The sequence below is a fragment of the Filicampus tigris genome, chromosome 14 (assembly GCF_054856515.1).
Source record: "Filicampus tigris isolate MCC_2025a chromosome 14, RoL_Ftig_1.0, whole genome shotgun sequence".
Classification (NCBI taxonomy): Eukaryota; Metazoa; Chordata; class Actinopteri; order Syngnathiformes; family Syngnathidae; genus Filicampus; species Filicampus tigris.
Genome location: NC_141230.1, coordinates 3,320,432 through 3,340,728, shown reverse-complemented (window position 1 = coordinate 3,340,728; position 20,297 = coordinate 3,320,432). Strand labels below are relative to the sequence as shown.

The 20,297-nt window shown below is 40.1% G+C and overlaps 3 protein-coding genes and 1 long non-coding RNA gene across 12 annotated transcripts in view; 2 read left to right on the top strand and 2 right to left on the bottom strand.

The window, feature by feature from the left end:
- tbc1d4 (TBC1 domain family, member 4) overlaps window positions 1-6,057 on the bottom strand; it is a 56,443-nt gene extending 50,386 nt beyond the window's left edge. The window contains exons 1-4 of one of the 7 annotated variants that reach the window (XM_086051089.1): window positions 5,855-6,054; window positions 3,190-3,254; window positions 2,805-3,089; window positions 2,255-2,710 (exon numbers count right to left, since the gene is read on the bottom strand). In XM_086051089.1, coding sequence (XP_085907215.1) covers window positions 2,255-2,704 — 450 coding nt within the window. In that variant the 5' untranslated portion in view covers window positions 2,705-2,710; window positions 2,805-3,089; window positions 3,190-3,254; window positions 5,855-6,054. Of the gene's footprint in view, window positions 1-2,254; window positions 3,255-5,039; window positions 5,117-5,854 lie in introns of those variants that run through there. The other 6 variants (XM_086051091.1, XM_086051092.1, XM_086051090.1 and 3 more) reach the window with 6 other exon arrangements.
- Window positions 2,250-6,059, top strand: LOC147136070 (uncharacterized). Its single transcript, XR_015089491.1, has 2 exons — window positions 2,250-2,620; window positions 2,918-6,059. It is a non-coding gene; the product is annotated as an uncharacterized LOC147136070 (long non-coding RNA).
- A 465-nt stretch (window positions 6,060-6,524) lies between these two features.
- Window positions 6,525-12,892, bottom strand: commd6 (COMM domain containing 6). 2 transcript variants are annotated; one of them, XM_086052465.1, is made up of 9 exons: window positions 12,784-12,892; window positions 12,499-12,557; window positions 12,329-12,394; window positions 12,169-12,245; window positions 12,008-12,095; window positions 7,574-7,657; window positions 7,430-7,510; window positions 7,191-7,343; window positions 6,525-7,121 (listed from the first exon to the last, which is right to left on the bottom strand). In XM_086052465.1, the coding sequence occupies exons 1-9, from the start codon at window positions 12,806-12,808 to the stop codon at window positions 7,071-7,073; spliced, it is 684 nt and encodes a 227-aa protein (XP_085908591.1). In that variant the 5' UTR covers window positions 12,809-12,892; the 3' UTR covers window positions 6,525-7,070. The 2 variants fall into 2 exon arrangements, with proteins under 2 accessions (XP_085908591.1, XP_085908592.1); XM_086052466.1 differs by lacking the exon at window positions 7,574-7,657.
- A 621-nt stretch (window positions 12,893-13,513) lies between these two features.
- Window positions 13,514-18,886, top strand: uchl3 (ubiquitin carboxyl-terminal esterase L3 (ubiquitin thiolesterase)). Of its 2 annotated transcripts, XM_086052361.1 has the most exons (9): window positions 13,514-13,674; window positions 13,851-13,862; window positions 14,034-14,162; window positions 14,657-14,813; window positions 17,018-17,103; window positions 17,214-17,261; window positions 17,362-17,437; window positions 18,253-18,311; window positions 18,385-18,886. In XM_086052361.1, the coding sequence occupies exons 1-9, from the start codon at window positions 13,633-13,635 to the stop codon at window positions 18,472-18,474; spliced, it is 699 nt and encodes a 232-aa protein (XP_085908487.1). In that variant the 5' UTR covers window positions 13,514-13,632; the 3' UTR covers window positions 18,475-18,886. The 2 variants fall into 2 exon arrangements, with proteins under 2 accessions (XP_085908487.1, XP_085908488.1); XM_086052362.1 differs by lacking the exon at window positions 13,851-13,862.
- Window positions 18,887-20,297: the final 1,411 nt, after the last annotated feature.

The window sequence follows — 20,297 nt, the reverse complement described above, 5'->3', positions numbered from 1 at the left end:
GCGGAGAAAGAAGAGAGCGAGTTGTACTCGGATTAATAAAAACGTGATAGTTAAACTACGTCTGACGGCGTGTTCCTGGAAGACGCTACAATATGATAAATGTCGCCATTTAAATTTGACGTTTTTGCTCCCTCGTCTAAGAAACATTCACTGTCGGATGATGGCGTGCATGTTAGACGTGCTATTGCAACATAGCCGCCAATCTCACGTAGCAATGTCGGCACACGACTTTGGGACTCCTCCACGTACCTTTCCCCATCAGCGATTTTAACAGGAAAGCCAGAATGTTCCCAAACAGGAGACCGCAGTGTACAGGGGGACCTTTGAGCTCTGGCTCTTTTCTGGCTCTCTCTTTTGTGCCGCTACCCTCATCTCCCGCATGCAAAAGTCAGTAGCGCACGTGCGTAAGCTAATAAGCTAATAAGTGGCCCGAAACGAACGCAAATGGACAGAACTGAACATGATATACCAAAACGTATTAATATACCCACATGTACCGTTATACCCCTAATACATACATACATACATATACATGTAAGTATATATATATATATATATATATATATATCGATCCTGGCTCCGGCCTGCATGTTCTCCCCGTGCCTGCGTGGGTTTTCTCCGGGTACTCCGGTTTCCTCCCACATTCCGGAAACATGCATGGTGAGTTGATTGGACTCTCTAAAAATTGCCCCTAGGTGTGATTGTGAGTGCGGATGTTTGTCTTCGTGTGCCCTGCGATTGGCTGGCAACCAATTCAGGGTGTCCCCCGCCTACTGCCCGGCTCCAGCACGCCCCGCGACCCTTGTGAGGATAAGCGGTATCGATAATGGATATATATATATATATATATATATATATATATATATATATATATATGTGTATATATTATATATGCAGTAGCTACGATGGGCCGTCAAAATATGTATTTGAGAGCTAGGTGATAAAACGATAAACATGTTCGCGAAATAACTTTTCCGATAGGTTGTATCTGTCTATGTTTTGATAGAAAAAATACGAATAGGCAATCTATGTGTCTGGAATAGAGCCACGCCAAGTTGGGTTGACACACACAGCGAAGTTTCAGCTTCTTGCAACAGGCGTGTGAATGTGTAAACTGCTACAGTAGGAGCTTACTGAAGAAAAAGAAAATGAATGTCCCCTCAGAGGAAATAATGAAAGACACAACACAAAAAACCCTTCTAACACACACACACGCACACCCACCCACCCCTGCACACACACACACACACACACACACACACACACAACAACAACAACATGCATCAAAACAGCTGACTGCGTGGTCACATAAGTTCATCCAGTGAGGTTGTTGGGTTGGAAAAAAAAATAGCAGAGTACCAGACTAAAATAGTTATGTGCAGCTTTCGTCATTTATCTCATGTCTTTCCTATCTTCTTCTTTCCTTTCACAAAGGTTGGTCAGGAGCAACCTTTGCTAAACGTGGCATTAAATGATGCATCGAGGCACCTTTCTTAAGCATCTTTAGAATTCGAACGACCTACCCTCCAAGTACTTCCGGATCATCTGGCTCGGAAGGGAAAAGAAAGTTCATAAGCAACAATGAGAATCAGAAGAGGCCCAAACACTCACACATATGGACAATTTAGAGCACAGGTGTCAAACTCAAGGCCCGGACCAGACCTGGCCTGGCCTGTCACATCAATTGTTGCTGCCCACTAAAGCAGATTAAGTGTGTCTACTTTGTTTCTTGCAAAATGTATTTTTACTTTACATTTTGTCTGAAAATCTGTACCAAAACTGCTTTTCCCCTCCTCATTTGGGTGGCACTATTTTCCAAGACTTCTGATTTCGGAGTCAATTTGTTGCTCATAAAAACAATGAAATGCAGGGACAATGTACAAGCAACATAGTGTGATGATACATTCATATAACCTTCATAGTCATAACAGCTAGGAAAACCAGAACATTAAAGAAAGTTGAGTTTTAATTTAGTATATTCAATTAATCTAACATGCACATTTTTGGAGTGTGGGAAGAAGCCATAGTACCCGGAAAAGATACACACTCCACACAGGAAGGTCAGAGCAGAGATTTGAATGCCAAACCTCAGATCTGTGAGGCAAACATGCGAAACATGTAAACTGCTCATCCACAGTGCTAAGCCACATGCAGTGTATGGTCTGATAATGGTGTCCATTATGGGTTGGGTGCTATGTGGGTGGGTTGGGGCTAAGGGGGGTGGGTGTCAGAAGCGCATGTGACTGCTTGGTACCTGGTTGGGGTCACTAGCCTTGAACACGTGACAAGACATCTCTGCTTCTGGGTTGTCGGGGTGGGCCCGCAGCAGATAGGCAAAGTAGGTGAGGTCGTTGCTGTTGTGCATGAAACGGGAGATGTGCTGCGCCTTGTGCTCGAAGATAAAAACCGAATAGTTGTTGTTGGAGGAGGAGGACGAGGACGAGGACGAGGACGAGGAGCATGGCACGCAGCGGAGGAAAGGGCTGTGGAGTACCAGCTGCACCTCCCGCGGCTGCATGGCGGGTCCGCAGTCGCCCCGCTCGCTCTTCCGTCGGATCTCGGCCACCAGCCACGGCAGCATTGGCAGCGTGGTGCGGCGGTCCAGCACCGACCAGCCGATGTAAGTTAGCGGGAACCTCTTGTCTGGCATGTGGCTGCCGTCCTTCTCGCCCGGGGGGGTCTCCATTCTGGACAGCTGTGACATTTAAAACTTTTTGCAAAAAAAAAAAAAAAAATGTTGCCACTCCCCAAAGGCGCAAACGTGGCTAATTGTCATGGAATAAAATTATCCAACAAAAACGTACTGATATTAGTTTCCTGTCTTCCTCGTCTTCTTGTTTTTTTCCGGACAAGCAAGCTAGAAACGTGGCTCAGGAGGTCGCCAATGTAAACACAAGACTGTGCTTACTTTCGACAGGGGCGCGTCCGACTCCCCACATGGCAGCTGCACACGAACCTAAGCGGCAGCGGCCACATGCCGATTCCCCTTAAAAGACACCTGGAACGTTGTTTGAAGGGCCGTCTTTCCTCTCGTCTCGCTTTCCTTCCACGCAGCGTCTTGCAGAAGGGAGGTGGAGCGGCCCATGCGCCTAGACGACCCGCCCATCCACAGCACATGTGCAAGCTTTAGGGGTGGGTGGGGCCTCCGTGTGGAGAAACGTGACAGCGCGGAAACACAACAAGGAGTACCTTTTCCACTTGAGAGTGTGTTCCCTTCTGTGCCGGGGTGTCCTACAGGGCACCTTTCAAGGGACCTGAAAATTAAATTTTGAGTCAATGTCAATCACATTGTTCAATAGCATTAGATGTCATTCAAGAATCGGAGGACTATTTAGGCAAACATTTTTGGAAAAATAGAGCATTTATTGATTTGTTTTAATATATAATGTTTTCTAGGGGAGAAAAGGTAAAATTTGATTTATCAAATTCAACTTTTATCACTTCAATTTTCCTTATAAGATTGTTTGTCATATATGTTGTTGTGTTTGGCATAACCATGTTAGTACAGACAGGCACCTGGAGCACACGTTTAAAAAAAATTGCAAAATAAAACCTTTGCAATTAAATAATTAAAATTACATTTTATTTTAGTACCAACTTAATTTTAGTATTAGGTTTGTTTTCATCAAAATAACATGATTGCAAGTAACAACTTTGCAAATTAATTATGTTAAAAGATGTTCTCAAGCATGCTAGCTGGTATGCTAACTGGTCAAGAACAAACTTAGCTATAAGGGAAAAAAATAACAACATTGTACAGTATTCTGATATGAGTAACAGAGTTGCATCGGTTTGTGAAGACACACTCCATTCTGGCAAAAATACTGAAAAAAATTACTGCCTATGGCACCTTCCCTCTATTCACTTTGTAGCCAAACTTGGAGGAGTCACTGTCACAAAGACAGACTTTTACTTTAAACAGTTGCTTGACGGCTCATTGGAAAAATCCAAAATGATTTGTGCACTTTGCAAAGCCAAATACAAATACCATATTAGTTGTACGTCTTTGGTGTATCGTTCAAGAAAAGAATCAAATTCAGGGATCCAAGAAAGCTATTTGAACAGCATTTGAATCAATATATACTTTTAATTGTTTCCTTATTAATTCCAAGGGGTAAAAATCGGTTCCAAGCTTTGTAAAAAATTGTAGTTGAAAAATATGGAAAATTTTGTGATTAATTATTTACAAAATTGTAATCGTTTCACAGCACTAGTATGAGAGGACTTATGGTCTTTCCATAGTTGGAACAATTCACTTGTGATGTCGAATCATACATTTTTTCTCCTCTGCCCCCAGTTGGCTAAAGGTTTCACTAATAGAGGTTGCATGTTCTGTATGCTGAGAAACACTTATTTCAGATATGTCTGAGAAAATAAAATATTTTAACAATTACAAGGAAGACATGGCAAAATTGTATAAAAACTGATTTAAAACTTATTTTAGCAGTTATATACTTGATACAGTAAGTTAAACATGAAGAGGGAGGGACTGCAGAATAAAGCCATTTAGGGGGGTGCTCAAGTTGGTTGGCATAATTTGGTAGTTTAAGTTTAATTTGGTAGTCACTTTTCTACAGCTACAGCTCGTCTCAGCACCACACAAGTGCATGTTTCTGTTTTTAGTCGATGGATTATTTGCAATTTCATGGATGGGAGCGAAAATCCTGGAATGACCCTTATATTAACAGGGATGTTAACTGGGGAGACCCCCACTGCACGCCTCCCACGTGCCTTGAATCCAAGGCTCCCTAAAAATAGCATCTGCAACCTTATCAGCCAAAACATGAGAGCTTGCACTCGTGCTTACGAAACTGACTACCCGCTTCTTTATCCTTCGCAAATATTGTCATAACAAATGTTCAGGCGTTTATTCGCCTGGACATTTTTCCACATAGATGAACACAGCAGGATACGATGAACCGCCCTACTGTTCACCAATAGCAAATAATTGACGCCCACCCCTAAAATGATAATTTCCCATAGTACTAGTTTGACCCTAAATACACCACACACTTTGATCGCAAGTCTTTTTACATTACCTTTGAAAACCAATGTTTTGCAGATGATCTGATTTCTAGAAAATGCAAGGATGCCGTGAGGGTCCGGTGTTACCCCTGTCCCAGGACAGGCATTGCGGGGTACGCACATACCGACAATGGACCAAATTTGAGCTACCTGAACCTTGCATTGTTGCCGTACACAAATAGAGGAGCAGATGGTTGTCGTGTTACGTATCTCGTCACAAATCATTCACAGTAATAATCTGAAGAGTTGCAACTCCAACATTCACTTTCAGTCAATTTATGTTCTTTCACTCTTCTAATACTCTTTCTTAGTACAGTATTGTAGTCTGGGTGCCTGCCTTGCCCGGTAGCCTCATGCTGCCTCTCACAGTTCAGTCTTGCTGCTACAACAGACGTCTGCTTTAGGGGAGAAGACTAGCCTGGTCCACTGTGCGTTATTTCTTACAAAAATGCAAATGTGAACAAATTATGAGCATTTCCACTATAAAATGTACCAGTGCCAAACCAAACAAGTCTCTAAACTGCTGTTTTGAATTTTCTGATGTGGATGTGGAAGAAACACGTGTCTTAAAAACGTTGTTATGAGACTGGTCTAGGTAGTATAATTTTGAAGAGTAGACTTTTTTTTTTTTTAAGTGAGTAGTATCATTTTGAAAAGTAAACTTTTTTTTAAGTGAGTACAAGGGTTTCTGAATGACATGTAAATTGATTGCAAACTGAAACATTTGACATATGGAATCAAACTAAAACAGTAAGCATTCAAATGAAATGTCAGCACTTTTCACTACTGCTTTTGAGGAACGAGGCAAAGTACATAGAAAAATAGTTACCCATGGCATATTCTGGACTTCTACTTGAGAACATGATGGCCATGTGACTATTGATGCCCGTTGCATGTTTTAAAATTTGGTAATAGTTTGTTTATCTTTGTGATGTGAACCACTATGTTTTAACCTTGCATGGTATATTTTTCCTCTGTATTGTAAACGTGAATTGCTCTAATAAAGTTCTGTAAAAATCGCAAGTACACCATGACCACACAGAGCAGTAGCCTATGTCTGTCTTCGATCCAGCAAAGTAGTAGTGTCATAAACTAACAAAAAGTACAAGTAGTGCTTTCCAACATTTTGTGACACTTTGTGAACTAACCAATACATCAAAGTCGCTAATTTACCTCCCTGCCCCCAGCCAAAAAAAAAAAAACCCACAAACATTTGAAACCCATGTTCAAATGGCAATGCAATAGGTATGCAAATAGGCGACATGGAATGGATGTACTAACTCCACCTGCTTTCTGAGGTGTCTGAGCCATTAAGAGAGGCTGGCCTGCACCTGTGTGCAAGTGTATTCTGCAACGCCGGGACATACTATAGCTGGGACGTTTAACACCTGACACTCACTTCAAAGTAACTATCATTGTCTGACAAGAACCTTACAATATACTGTACATCACATTGGACACTGATGCTGAAGCTTACGCAGGTAGCACAGAACACTGTAAAAGGTAGTAAGGATTTATTTATACAAGAAACAAAGAGACTTTAAACCATAGCAACAAATTACATAACATTGCTGTCCAGAGAAAAAATTCTGGCTACGTTTTAACCCAATAAATTATCTATATTCTCGTGCATGCACTGTTAAAGCAGCGTAGCTATGTCCAATGAAGACATGAACTGTCCTTTACGCACTTCCGCTTCAGACCACACCTCCACCATTCAAGCTGACTTTAAGATTTGCAAAGACTCAAGAAACTGTTAACTTTGTCTTAATAAAGCAAGTGCCAACAACCTTAGATAATTAATGGCATGTTTTGCGCGGATGACTGACAATCAATTTACAGTTCTGGGGCTAAAACTGACTGATAATCCATTTTTCATCATATTGCATTTTTGACCATTGGTGAGGTATTTTTATGAAGTTTCAGAAATGTGATGTCACTGGACGGCATTGATATGGTGAAGAAAGCGACTTAACAGTACAAAACATTCAATAGAGTGAAAATGTGAGTCAACAGTAAAAGCTAGCATGTGCAGTCATATGCCATCATATAGTCTCCATGACAGCCGCCAGCTCCTTCATCTGCTTGTGAAAGTTCTGTGAAGAAACAAAGTTAAATAAGATAATCATTGCGGAATAAATGAGTGTGAACTTGCTGATGCATACTTGAAACTGTGGGACGGTCATCTCAAAAGCCTTCTGGCTGATCTGGCCGGAGGGCTCAGCAATTTTCAGCAGGATGGTCACAAAGGGCGAGTTGAGAGAGCGGCAAATGTCAGAGCTCACCGCCATGCCCAGTTTCCATTGCATGTCCACGAGCTACAAACAACAACAATGTAAACATGCAAGTTCACGAGTTGTACTTGGTTCAAACGAGCGAGGCCGCTATATTGTGTTGACATTACCCGACCGACGCTGAGCAAGTGCTGGGCAGCCTGCTGGACTTGAACCGATTCTCCATGTTCACTCCACAAGATGTGGAGCACCTGAAGTAAGGAACAGACAGCTGTGTTTTTCAAGAGAATTATGAAGCATTTGTTGACACCTACATTCCAGTCCGCCTCTGAATTTAAATGGGCTTCCGTCAGCGATTCCGACGGCAAACCTCCGGGAAGTGAAACTGGCCTGTAAAACTAAACAAAATGGACGGTGTTAGGGAAATAACAAGAACTACTAAGGCACATTAAGTGGAACAAAAGTGGCATAGCACGCCACATGACATTGTTGGATGTTCTGTTGTGTCCAGAGTCCACTGGAGCACACGCCGTCATTAAAAGACAACACCATCTCCGCATAACACAAGTTCAGCTTTTAATACTGTGCGGGGAACTCTTTTACAAAATGCGTTAAGACTCCACACTTCAATTCATCAGAGTCTGAGTGCTGCAGTTTTGGTTAGAAACTCGCTATAGTTCAAATGGACTCTGAAGTTAATTCTTTAATGCACTCCATGTGGGAAACAATGAGTGCATGAATGAGGTATTTACACATACTAACTTTTGTTTTGTGATGGGAAAAAGGAGGCATATATTTTAGGAAAGAAAATAAAGCTGTGATCAAAAGTTTACATACACTTGTAAAGAACATAATGTCATGGCTCTTTCCAGTTATCTCTACAACTCAGATTTTTCTCTGAAAGAGTGATTGGAACAGAAACTTCTTTGTCACAAAAACATCCATCAAGTTTAGTTCTTTTATGAGTTCATGATGGATTAACAGAAAAAGTGACCAAATCTGCTGGGTCAAAAATAAACATACAGCAATATGAATTAGCAATTTTGGTGACTTAGAAAGTTGTGTCAATGGAATGAGCGTTATAGCATAGCCTCTTAATTTATTGTGAGTGAATATAGCTGATGACTTTAAAAGACTTTAAAGAAGGGCTCATGATTACAAACGCCCACAACGCTACAATGGGAAAGTCAAAGGAGCTAAGCACGGATTTGAAAGGGCGAATCATTGACTTGAACAAGTCAGGAAAGTCACTTGGAGGCATTTTAAAGCAGCTGCAGGTCCCAAGAGCAACAGTGCAAACATTTTTCCCATGTATGAAGTGCTTGGCACTGTTTTGTCACTGCCACAATCAGGTAGAAAATGCAAGCTATCGCCAGCTGCTGAGAGAAAATTGGTCAGGAGGGTGAAGAGTCAAATGAGAACCATCCAAAAGCAGATCTGTCAAAAATTCAAAGCTGCTGGAACACAGGTGCATGTGAGTGTCCACAGTCAAGCGTGTTTTGCATCGCCATGGACTGAGAGGCTGCCGTGCAAGAAGCAGCCCCTTATGGCTCAACTGAGGTTTGCGAATACCCATCCTACAAAGCAAATTGTTCAATAACTCATGATTAACACTGTCAAAAGCTTTATGATCATCTATAAAACATACTCAAGTACACTTTCTGTTTTCTCGCATTTGCTACGATAACAAGAGAGTAAAATTGATCGATACAGGCTCCCTCCTTCCAAAACTCATTCTGTTCATCAGCAAGTAGATTATGGAATTCCAAATACCAGGAGAATTTCGTTATTAAGAATGCTGGAATACAGTTTATATGCACACCTGAGGAGACTTATTTCTCTGTAACTCCTAGGATTCGAGGGTCTGTGGTCTGACTCTTTCCAATAGGCTTGATTATAGATTTATACCAATTATTTGGCACAAGCAAGCTTGTTCAAAACAAATAAACAGCTATTTATAAAGTACTGGAAATAAAACTGATTGTTTGGACAGATTATCCAATGCAGTCGCCTTCTTAAATTTAAGTTTGTCCACGGCCTTTCTGACGTCATCTTCTTTTAATTCAAAGTATAGATTAGATCGTACCTTAGCCAGCAATTCCATTTTGTGTTTAAGAGCTACTTGTGTTTCAAAATAACAATCATCCCACTTAGGGGGGATGGGTCTTCCTGAAAATAAAGCTTCAAACTCGGTTTTCCACTTTTTTAACACCATTTCTATATCAAGACATATTGATCCATCCTCTAGGGCAGGGGTGTCCCAACTTTTTGCAAAGGGGGCCAGATTTGGTGTGGTAATAATGTGGGGGGCCGACCTTGGCTGAGGATCTTTACGTACAACAACAATATATTTAAACAAATTTTAGCAAGCCATTCTGTTTCACATTTGCTTTTTTATTATAATTTCAACAGCCTTTAGCATGTGTTTTGGTTCATTTGAAACACGCATATTATTACATGCAGTTGAATATTCACTTAACTTTTTTTTTCTTAAACAGAAGTAATTGTACTCTTGAGTGCAGATTACTTTTGAAACATGAAATATATCACCATGGCAGTTCAATGTTCACATAACTTTTGAATAATAATAAATGACATACTGTATGACTAATTGTAAATGTCAAATGACTTGCCTGCATTAATGTGACAGGTGATACCGAGATATGGACTCCAGCACAAAGGCCAGGTCTGGCTCAAAGGCAGTGGTATTGATGCGCAAGATGTCTCGCAAGTGAGAGCCCGTTAGCCGTATCCTCACATGGCTTTTATTTAAATTCATAATCGAGAATGTCTTCTCACACAAATACGTCGACCCAAACAAGCAGAGCATTTTCTTAGCAAATGCTCGAATCTCTCGAATCCGGTCCTTATCCAGCTGTCGGTAAAAGTTGCCGAGAGAAAGCTGCTGGTGCCGACTGCTACATTCACACCAAACGCGGATGATGCGTTTCTGGCGGCGCGTTTGTATTGAGTCAATGTAGTTCGCGGCTGTAGCATTCAAGATTCAAATTTCCCGCGGTCAAATGTGAGCGAATCAAGCGAATCAAGCGACTCGCTTCATCCACGTTTGGTGTGAACGTAGCATCAGAGTGCTGCTGCCCTCTAGTGGGTAAATGAGGAACCGCACTTAGTGTAAACTACTTCATATGCTGCTCAATTTATCAAGTCTATGTGCTGGCCAGTCACATTTCAATTGGTGTTTACTTTTACTGTCACGCAAGCAATATTTTTTCTCGGCTAATCTCACGTCCCTCCACATAGCATACATCTCCTTGTTCCAATAGGGTTGAGTTGTAGTTTTCCTTTGTTTTCTTTTTCAACCTGCATAAAAATTGTCTCAGAAACAAATTGACAAATATCGGTATGAATCATATCCATCTCTCGTTCATTTTTAACTAGAGACAATTATCTACAAATACTGAGACTGCAGATTGAAATTGGTCACTTGGAAAAAAAAAAGGCTAGGTTCACATCGCAGGTCTTAATGCTCATTATTTGGATTTTTGGAAAAAATCTTTTTTTTTTGTGTAAGCGATCATTTTACATTACAAATTCGACCTCAGTCTTTGCTGCTATAGGAATACATGCATCGCCAAAGTGACCCGCTTGCGCAGAAGAAGAGACAACGTCACTCATGGCGTATTGTTTACGGAAGTAAATGTGGTCCAGCATGTCGGGGCGTTTCTACAGTGAAGCGATTAGGTAAGAGGTAGAAATAAATACAATATTTGAGGGAAATTATGAGGTGATGCTTTTCTCATTCTATCTCATTTCATGGAGACATCACTAACGATGATGTCACGTCATAATCGTGCGTAAAAAATGAATCGATCCGAACCGTGTGGCTGAATTACTATCACCATAAATGTCCACTTTATCCTTCATGTTTCAAGTGGGATTAAATTAAAGTAAAATATAAAGTCAATACTGCTACTCAAAGCAACTTTGCATATTCGATCCCCTGCTGCCAGCAATTTCCCTCTGCCTGCGCTGAGCTCATTTTGGGCTCCGGATGATGTTAATGTCTGATATATGCCACCTGGCCGTTCAGAGCGCAGTCGCATTGGAAAAAATCGGATACGCACATATGAAAGCGACACAGGTCGGATTTGAAAAAAATCGGATACATCGCATATGGGCAAAAAAAATCAGATCTGGGTTGCATTTGCCTGTGGTGTGAACCTAGCCTAAAGCAAGGGAGTATTCTAATATGACATGCCTAAGATGAATGTGTATAATGCCCTCATCAAGATGTGTCAACTAAAAGCACAGCAAACTCCCTAAGTGTATTATTCTTTATAAAAATACCAAGCCCTCCTAAGCCTTTCCTAGCTTTAAAAGGGGTCCTCCTATTCTCACCAAATCAAGTTTAACCAATCATGTCAATTGTGGTCTGTCCTATTAAGTGAGTTTCATTCAACGAAATAAATTAAGGATGACAACTCAATAATATGTATCATCTAAGTTCAGAGTTCAGCCCCGTCCATCCATTTACGTTCCAGTTTAGAAGAGCATAGTGTTTTTCACTTACGGGCTGGGCTACAGAGCCTCAGGTGGCCGTATGCTGCACCGCAGTGACCGGTCCACCACTATTTATGATAGCTGGATTCTTACTGTACAGTACGTACAATCTTTCTGTCCACTCTTCAGTGTAATTTATGCCAACTGAAATTGATATATGTTTGAGTATATTAGCCAAATAACTGCGTAATGCTTATCATCTGTAAGGTTGACAAAAGACATCGAACCTGGAGTGAAGCTTTGGACCACTTTTTGCTGCCTTGCTCTAGCCTTGACACGAGGTCGTCTGCAGACAGTTTGCTCTTCCCAGCAGACCTGTGAATTACAAAGTATTAGCTTTATGCTCCTTTATGTATTTAGACAACTGTGACATTACAGTGAACAAGACCTGAAAGTTATCAAGAGGAATCTGATGATGCTCTGTAGAGATTCATGGCCAAGTGTAACTCCGTCTCTCTGAAATATCTGGACATAGCACAACGATATAGTATTTTATGTCAGAAAAAGGAAGTACTTAAGCACTGATTTCATTTAGTGTATTTGCTCACATCACAAATTTCTGCGGAATCAACTCCTTTTGTCTGCCCTTGCAGATAACTCAGGATGTGCTGACACTGGAGATCATAAGATAAGTTAATGTTTGGAAGTGCAACAACACATTCTGATTCAGGTCTGCTAAAACAGATTTCTTTAGGAATGGAGAAATATTTGTACTCACGTTTTCTGCCAATAAATCTGGATTGAGTCTGCAGATGTTCTCCACAACGCTGTCTGACCCTTATAAACAATGAAAACAAAGTTACCACCGGCATTTGGACCCTGAAACATAATAATTACAGAATATAGCTAGCTAGCCAGTTCTCCCTAGTTGTGGTGCTAAGCTAACGCTATGCGGGAGTTGTCATAACCAGTTGAATGTAGACAAACGAGGAAGGTCACTTTTAGGTTAAAATTTGACAACCATGATTTCACGCATACATAAAAGAATATTTATTGGACACACCAAGAGAGTGTTCTACCGATGGCATCCTCAGAGTTGAGCTTTGCTCCGAAATGAAGAAATGTTCGAGAAGTGTAGATGTTGTGACTAAACAAGGGTGTAAACCACTTCCGGGTCGTCACACGTCAAATCGTTAATTAAGAAATTCCTAGTATGTATTTTATTTTATTTCAATGTATTTTGTGACGCAATATGTTACATAAGGTCACTTTCTCTGTATCATAAAAGCATTCTAAAATGCAATGTACATCCAAAATAAACTGTTTACGACAATTTGATCTCATTTTATAGAACATCTCTGACTTGACTTTAGATGAATGGAAAACAATGGCGCCCCTGCCTGACGTCTGTGCGTAAATGCAGCACACTACGACTCCTATCTTGTTCCACGTGTGATTATTTAACAATGTTGTTCTGTGTTCTTTTGATTAAAGAATACTATTAAAAATGTGTATTTTTAGTAATGTGACTATTTCGTGTCAATTTATATCCGCAGGGCATGCAAACTGCATCGAAGACCCGCCCTCATTTCTCGAATGTTTCATTATGTGGGAGGTGATGTATGTTTTAAATGGTAACAAAAAAACCGAATTATTTTCATGATAGATAGCAATTATGTAACTATTCAATGTTTAAAATTGTAATTAAATTAAACAAATGCATTTAATGTGACTAAATTTGTAAATATTTTTTAAAGTTCGTGTATATCAGAAGCTGACGCCCCTCTCGATATTGTTAAATGGTGAGTGAGGTTTACCGACACGGAAGTAGAGCCCGGCTGTCAAACTCGCTTGGGGAAATCTAGTTTCGCGTATCATTCTTGCAAAGAAACTAACTGAATTTGGTTTGAAAATGAGCGCCCCAACTTGGTTGCCTCTGGAGGCTAATCCCGAAGTACGTATTGATGTTGGTCGATTCCTTATATTTGAGACACATTTGTCTGACTAGAAAACATGTGCGGGATGGCTACGTAGTGCTAGGAAACAGAACAAAAGCTAATAGCGTTATAGTTGTTGCAACATATTCACGAAAGTTTTGCTAATATTTCTGTTTCCTTTTTGTCTTTTCAGGTCATGACGAAGGTGAGTGTGGCTATAAATAAATGCATTTGTTGACAAACAAGTTAAAAAGCGACCTGGATTGTGAAAGAAGGCCCTGAACTACGATGCTGCGTTTAATGATTGACTGAATTTGGTAATTGGCATTCATTCAATAACGTCACATTAAGTAATAGTTCATCCTTTTGTGCCTAGTTCGTCAGCTCTTTGGGCATGAAGCAAAGCTGGCAGTTCGGAGACGTATATGGATTGGATCCAGATATGCTTAGCATGGTGCCAAGACCTGTTTGTGCTGTGCTGCTCCTCTTCCCTATAACAGAGAAGGTACATTAAGACTTGCATAATCAAATGCAGTGGTGGGCAACTCCAGTCCACGAGGGCGGCTATCCTGCATTATTTTAGACGTTTCCTTCTACCAACACACCTGATTCACATGATCAGGATCATTATCAGGCTTCTGCAGAGTTTGTTGATGACCTGAATCTGGTGTGTTGGAGGAGGGAAACATCTCAAACAGGGGTCACCAACTCCGGTCCTCGCGGGCACCTGTCCTGCAGGTTTTCAATCTCCCTGCTGTAACACACCTGTTAAAATGATCAGCTCTTGAGAAGCCTGATACAGATCCTGATCATTTTAACAGGTGTGTTACAGCAGGGAGAGATTGATAACCTGCAGGACAGGTGCCCGCGAGGACCGGAGTTGGTGACCCCTGATCTAAAACATGCAGGAGCTACCGTTGAGGACCGTAGTGGAGCAATTGAGTTGGTTTAAACATGTAGTAGTACAGATGAATGAATATGTTTGTGCCTGTTAACCAGTATGAAGCATTCAAGCAAGAAGAAGAAGAGAGACTGAAGAGTCAGCGGCCGAAAGCGTCCCACGACGTCTATTTCATGAGGCAAACGATCGGCAACGCCTGCGGCACGATAGGATTAATTCACGCGGTGGCCAACAACCTGTCACACCTAGAATTTGGTGAGTTGTCTTTGCTCCAAGACGGCAACAATTCAACATGGAGACATGAGCCTTGTTCGGACATAGAAGCTACAAAATCGCAGTGCTAGAGATGTAATAGAGCCCTTAGTTCATGTGAGTCTGGTGTGTGTGTGTGTGTTGGCCTTAATTTTCGAACTATGCTCCTGAGTCATGCTCCTTTTTACAACTCCAATATTACCACAGAAGGTAGGATAACTTGGGGCCCCCATTTCATCTCAGTACCTCATATAAAGAATAGTCACGTGGGGGGGGGAATTAGGAAAAATATTGTCATTCATCATATCGTTGCTGTCCTGTGAAAAACACTTGTGTCCAATTTTGGAAAACAAAATCATTTTCATGTTAATGCTATGTCTGTAACGCAGAAACACTATTGATGTAAAAATAAGAATTAAAAAAAAAAAAAATGGACATAAGTGTTTTTCACAGGACAGCAACGATATGCTGTGTAAAAGGTGTTGATGCTAAACCTAAGTGGCGGGGAAGTCTTAATTCTTTCTTGTTCCATGACCACATTCTCATGTTATGTATTTCAGATTACCAAACATCAAACAGGAGCTCAACCCAAAATTTTCTTTAACACGTTCTTTACCATAATACGTTCCATGCAGCCCCACTAGTTTACAATTGATATTCTGATTAATATTATGTTTGTGGAATCTGAGTTGAGCAGCAAAATCTAGCCATCTCATGGGGCGGCCATTTTGTCACTTGCTGTCGACTGAAATTGACATCACAGTTGCTGAGGGCTTAGGTTACAATCAATCACGGGTCAGCTTCAGAAAGAGTTGAGCCGTGATTGGTCGTTACCTGAGCCCTGAGCAACTGTGATGTCATTTTCAGACGATAGCAAGTGTTAAAATGGCTGCCCCCTGAGATGGATAAAAACGGGTGGATATTGCTTGAACTCGTATTCCACAAATGCAATATTAATCGGAATACAGTGTTTAGACTAGTGGTGGTGCATACAGCATACTGTATTATTGTAAAGAAAATGTATGGCTTGACTTCCACTTTAAATGTGCAAATGTCAATTGAAAACTCCTGGATGGAGGTAAGAATATACTTTCAGTGTATTGTCTGCAGCCAGATCTGTATTGCAAATGACAATCTGTTCTCAATTATCTTACCTGGATCAATCTTAGGCCTCCCACTGCATGGTATGTCATGCACAGATCCTGTTTAAATTGCACTATTCGTTGGAGCAGTGTGACGGCCATAAAGCTTCTTAAACTGGTACCGAGCTGCTGTCAAGGACAGAAAAAACTTCATGTCAGGCGCCAATTTTGCTGATCCCATGTCTATTGGTGAGCCATAGCCAAGAGAATGATAAGATTTCAAAAACTGCAAAGACAAACTGTCAAATTCTTATGGCCTCACATGTCTAACAGATAATTGAAATTAAATAACAAAAAGAAAGTGACTTTTGCGACGCTCTCGCACTCTACTGTAATATATAGTTGCTGTTCAAGAAGAAACACAAATGTATTTTTGAGTTTTAAAAAGTTACAACTTTTTTTGTTTTTATAAGATACAAATAAACAATTTGGAGATTCAAGCTTGAAGTTGGACATTGCCTTTATATTTGATATTTCACTGAAGCCTCCATCGCTTACTGAAGGTTGGGTCTCCGTTGCGTTATCTTTTTTTTTTTTTTTCTTCTTGAAACTGCCCAAATGTGTCAGAATAATAAATCCTCTCAAATAGAAGCTCTTTCTGATTGACAGCTTGACAGATGCCACTTAGGTTGTGCAGGTGATGTGCAATGTGGTAAAGATTAGGGCTGAACGATTATGATTTTTTTTTTTTTTTTTTTGTTTTTCTGTCAATATTGTGATTTTAATATGCAATTATTTTTTCAAGGTCTTCTTCCCTTGTGTTTATTTTTAATTCAAGCAATATATTAATCTATATTACAGTATGAGCCATTATTTAAAATGAAAGACAGTTTATCTCCCTCAGAGTTGTTTACTTATGAAAACACTTTAAAACTTAATAAATAAAATACACAGTTGCACACAAAGTTTCCCACTCATATTCACACCTGCGGACAATGAATAATCTTCAGTTACCCTCGGTCCACATTTTTTTCGAAAACAAATTCCACACTGCAAACTCCTGACTGTGACACAGGTCTGTACACCAACCATGCTGCCTACCGCCATTTTCTTTTTTCATTTTAGAGTCTGACTCAGTTCTAAAGAAGTTTGTCGATCTCACCTGTAAAATGAGCCCGCAGGAAAGAGGCGCCTTCCTGGAGACAGATGAGGTACTCCCAAAAGGAACATAATGAATTTTGAACATAGCAATATACATACATAACAATTTTGAAATTTGAACATAGCATAGCTAACAAGTACTCCTTGTGTTTATCATCAGAGTATACGTGTCACACATGAATCCAGTGCACAGGAGGGACAGACTGAGGTGTGTTTTTGGTTATGGTCATGACTTGGGTTTGATTGAAGGTGTTTTTGGTGCGTTGTTATTGTGGTTTATCATTTTGTTTTCTTTTTGTCTTTTGCAGGCACCAAGCATAGACGAGAAAGTCAACCTTCACTTTATAGCTTTTGTGAATGTTGGGGGACAATTGTATGAATTAGGTGAGCTAACTGCAGTGTCGAACCAACGGTCCTTAACTTTTACAAGATGGGATGTGACCAACAATTCCACCAAAAAATACATCTTTAATGTCACACAAAATTTGACTTCAGCACATTGACAGTCCAAGGATAACTTTTGCCATGTGATTTTTCTTTCTGTTAAGAAAAAAAATATATATAGATTTATTTATTACGGCATGTATTCCAAAAGAAGGAACAGCCTCAACAAAGATTTGGTTAAAGGAAGAAGGAGAATATACACAGTAAATTACGTGAAATAAACAGATTCGCATTCAGAGCAGTATGACTTTAAGATCACCATAATGTTGTCGTCAAAGTTAAGGTAGGCTTGTTTCTTAAAACTGTGGTTTACACATTTACTAGTGTTGAACTTATTTTTACTTGTGCACAAATATGAATGTTAAAAATGTTCAAAGTGAAAAAAGTATGGCAGTAAATAAACAATTTAGATACAGATGGATTATTTCTATATAAAAAAGACATTTTAACAAATCACTTACAATTTACAGTGGGTAACTTCTTTTTACATATAAATGGTAAAAGAAATTAGCTTGAGGCTTATCCACTGTGACATTTTTTCACACAATTTAGTTTATTAAAGTTGATTGTTTTTTAAATTCCTAATCTTATCAGTAGTGAACTTTTTATCATCTGTTTTAAAGGTTAGATATGACAGTTTGGTATTTTCTTTTTCCATAATTTCCAAGGGTAACACGTAACAAATACCATTGTATTTGCCACACTGCTGGCTTGATTTTTGTCTAATTTATGCAAATGGTATTTTTCTAACCCAGATGGTCGTAAACCCTTTCCGATTCTACACGGGAAAACAACGGAAGATACTCTCCTCGAGGTTGGATGGTGCCCAAAGAAAAAATGTTTTTGTAAAAAGGAAAACGTGTAAGCCTAACTCCTCTTCATTGCAGGACGCTTCGGAGGTTTGTAAGACCTTCATGGCCCGTGACCCGCAGGAGGTCCGCTTCACCATCATCGCCCTCTCCAAAGATTCTTACTGAGGCGATCCCATGAGCAGAGGAAACATTTTTACTGCCAAAACATTCTCAAGTGCTGGCTTTATCTGCATCTTCAACATAGCTCAGCTACTGATTCGCGGGAAGCTAATGAACATTTTTCAATTAAAACACGAACAAAACTTCCATTAATTACTTTGCCAGAGTTGGATGAGATTCTTCGGGACATACTCCAAGTGCTAGATTGTTACTGCACTAAAAATGTTTACAAAATTGAGCACAGATTTCAGTGTTGGCGGCGAAGTCGGCCACCAAAGACGGTGTTAAGAAGCGCTTACTAATCGAGCATGTCTCCACCTTGGTGCCGGGCCAAGTCGAGACATCGTGTCCTTGTGAATGGTGTCAATGTTTTTTTTGTAATCATGTAAAACACTTCTCAATTAAATGCTAAAATGAATGGGATGTCTTTGTGTTATAATGTTTGTGGAGGGAGGTGATCAAAGTTGCTAGACGGAAACGCTAACAGAAGCCCGTTTAAAATGATACGCAGACTGGCCTATATAGGCGATTACTATTTGGTCCGGCCGGACAAAAAGGCAGATAGACGGATGGTGGAAGTGTACCCTGTGAATTTGCAGATTTTTTTTTCTTTTTTTTTTCTCAATATTTAAAAAAATATATTTTCAAGCCCAAAGGCTCTTGTATTAAATTAACTGCCAAAGATGAAAACGAAGGACATTTTTGCGATAATTGTAGTTTCAGATAGTTTCCGTTTCTTTTAACTCACATTCAGTTTTATTTGGTTAACGAAAATGCTTTTTCAATTTTTGTTTTAGTTATTTTGTTAACTAAAATAACCTTGCTTCAAACCAATCAAGTCTTCTTATTAATATTTGCACATTTCTTCAAATGTGTATATGAGCAAACTTTTCTGTACTCCCCAATGTTACAAAATTTAGATGATTAGCATAGTAACAGCCCACACTACAAGAATCACTTGGACACAGCAACCAAAGCACAATCATGTCAAATCCAAAAGGTAAGCAAAACTGCACTCTTGCACGCATTTGCATTATCTTAGTATTACCGGTTTTAACTTCTGATTTTGTCGTACAAATGTTCATCTCAGTCAGGGGTGGGCAATTCTGGCCCGCGAGGGCCTGTATCCTGCATAATTTATATCACCCTGGTGCAACCCACCTGATTCAAATGATCAGGATCGTTATCCAGCTTCTACAGACCTCAGAAGCTGGATAACGATCCTGATCATTTGAATCAGGTGTGTTGCAGCAGGGATACATGGAAAACAGACAATTACCCACCCCTGATATAAGTTATTGTGTTGGTAAATTGTGTTATATTTGTCGTCGCACTGCTACACTAATTGACAAATGTATTTCAACAGCTTGGTGATGAAATGCTGCCACGTTGAATGAAAATGCAATGGTATCTCTTTGGGTTTTACATTTATATTTTGCCATAAAGGGACGAGCTAACGGGAACTTTTGACGTGAATCTTTATTTTGAAAACTAAAAGCTGCCAAGAAATGCTTACGCTCATCAAGGTCCCCGTGGGGTCGCCCTGCCCCTTTTGTTCCCTTGTTCCACACGTCAGATGAGCCCGCATCCACGGCCCCTCATCCGAAGCATATTACCCACAATTCATTGCGGATTTGACTAAAATGGCGGGAAACTGGCGACATTCGGTGGAAGTCCTGTGCCGAAAAAAGCCTCATCGATTGTAGATATTGAATTATTACATAGTTTATCAGTTGTATATGTGTAATTTCGATGTTTGAAAGTCACCTATGTATTTTGTCCAAGTGTGTCTGCCGCACTTGGCGACCTTCCGCGCAGAGATCGTGCAG

Bases quoted from the DNA above. Each gene is read 5' to 3' on its own strand.
- uchl3 (XM_086052361.1), top strand. From the start codon at position 13,633: ATGAGCGCCCCAACTTGGTTGCCTCTGGAGGCTAATCCCGAA. The intron at 14,814-17,017 runs GTGAGTTGTCTT...TTTTCATTTTAG, and splicing joins CCTGTCACACCTAGAATTTG to AGTCTGACTCAGTTCTAAAG. The intron at 17,104-17,213 runs GTACTCCCAAAA...GTTTATCATCAG, and splicing joins CCTTCCTGGAGACAGATGAG to AGTATACGTGTCACACATGA.
- commd6 (XM_086052465.1), bottom strand. From the start codon at position 12,808: ATGCCATCGGTAGAACACTCTCTTG. The intron at 12,395-12,498 runs GTGAGTACAAAT...TATGATCTCCAG, and splicing joins CAGATTTATTGGCAGAAAAC to TGTCAGCACATCCTGAGTTA. The intron at 7,658-12,007 runs GTTCGATGTCTT...CATTTTGTTTAG, and splicing joins GGTCCAAAGCTTCACTCCAG to TTTTACAGGCCAGTTTCACT.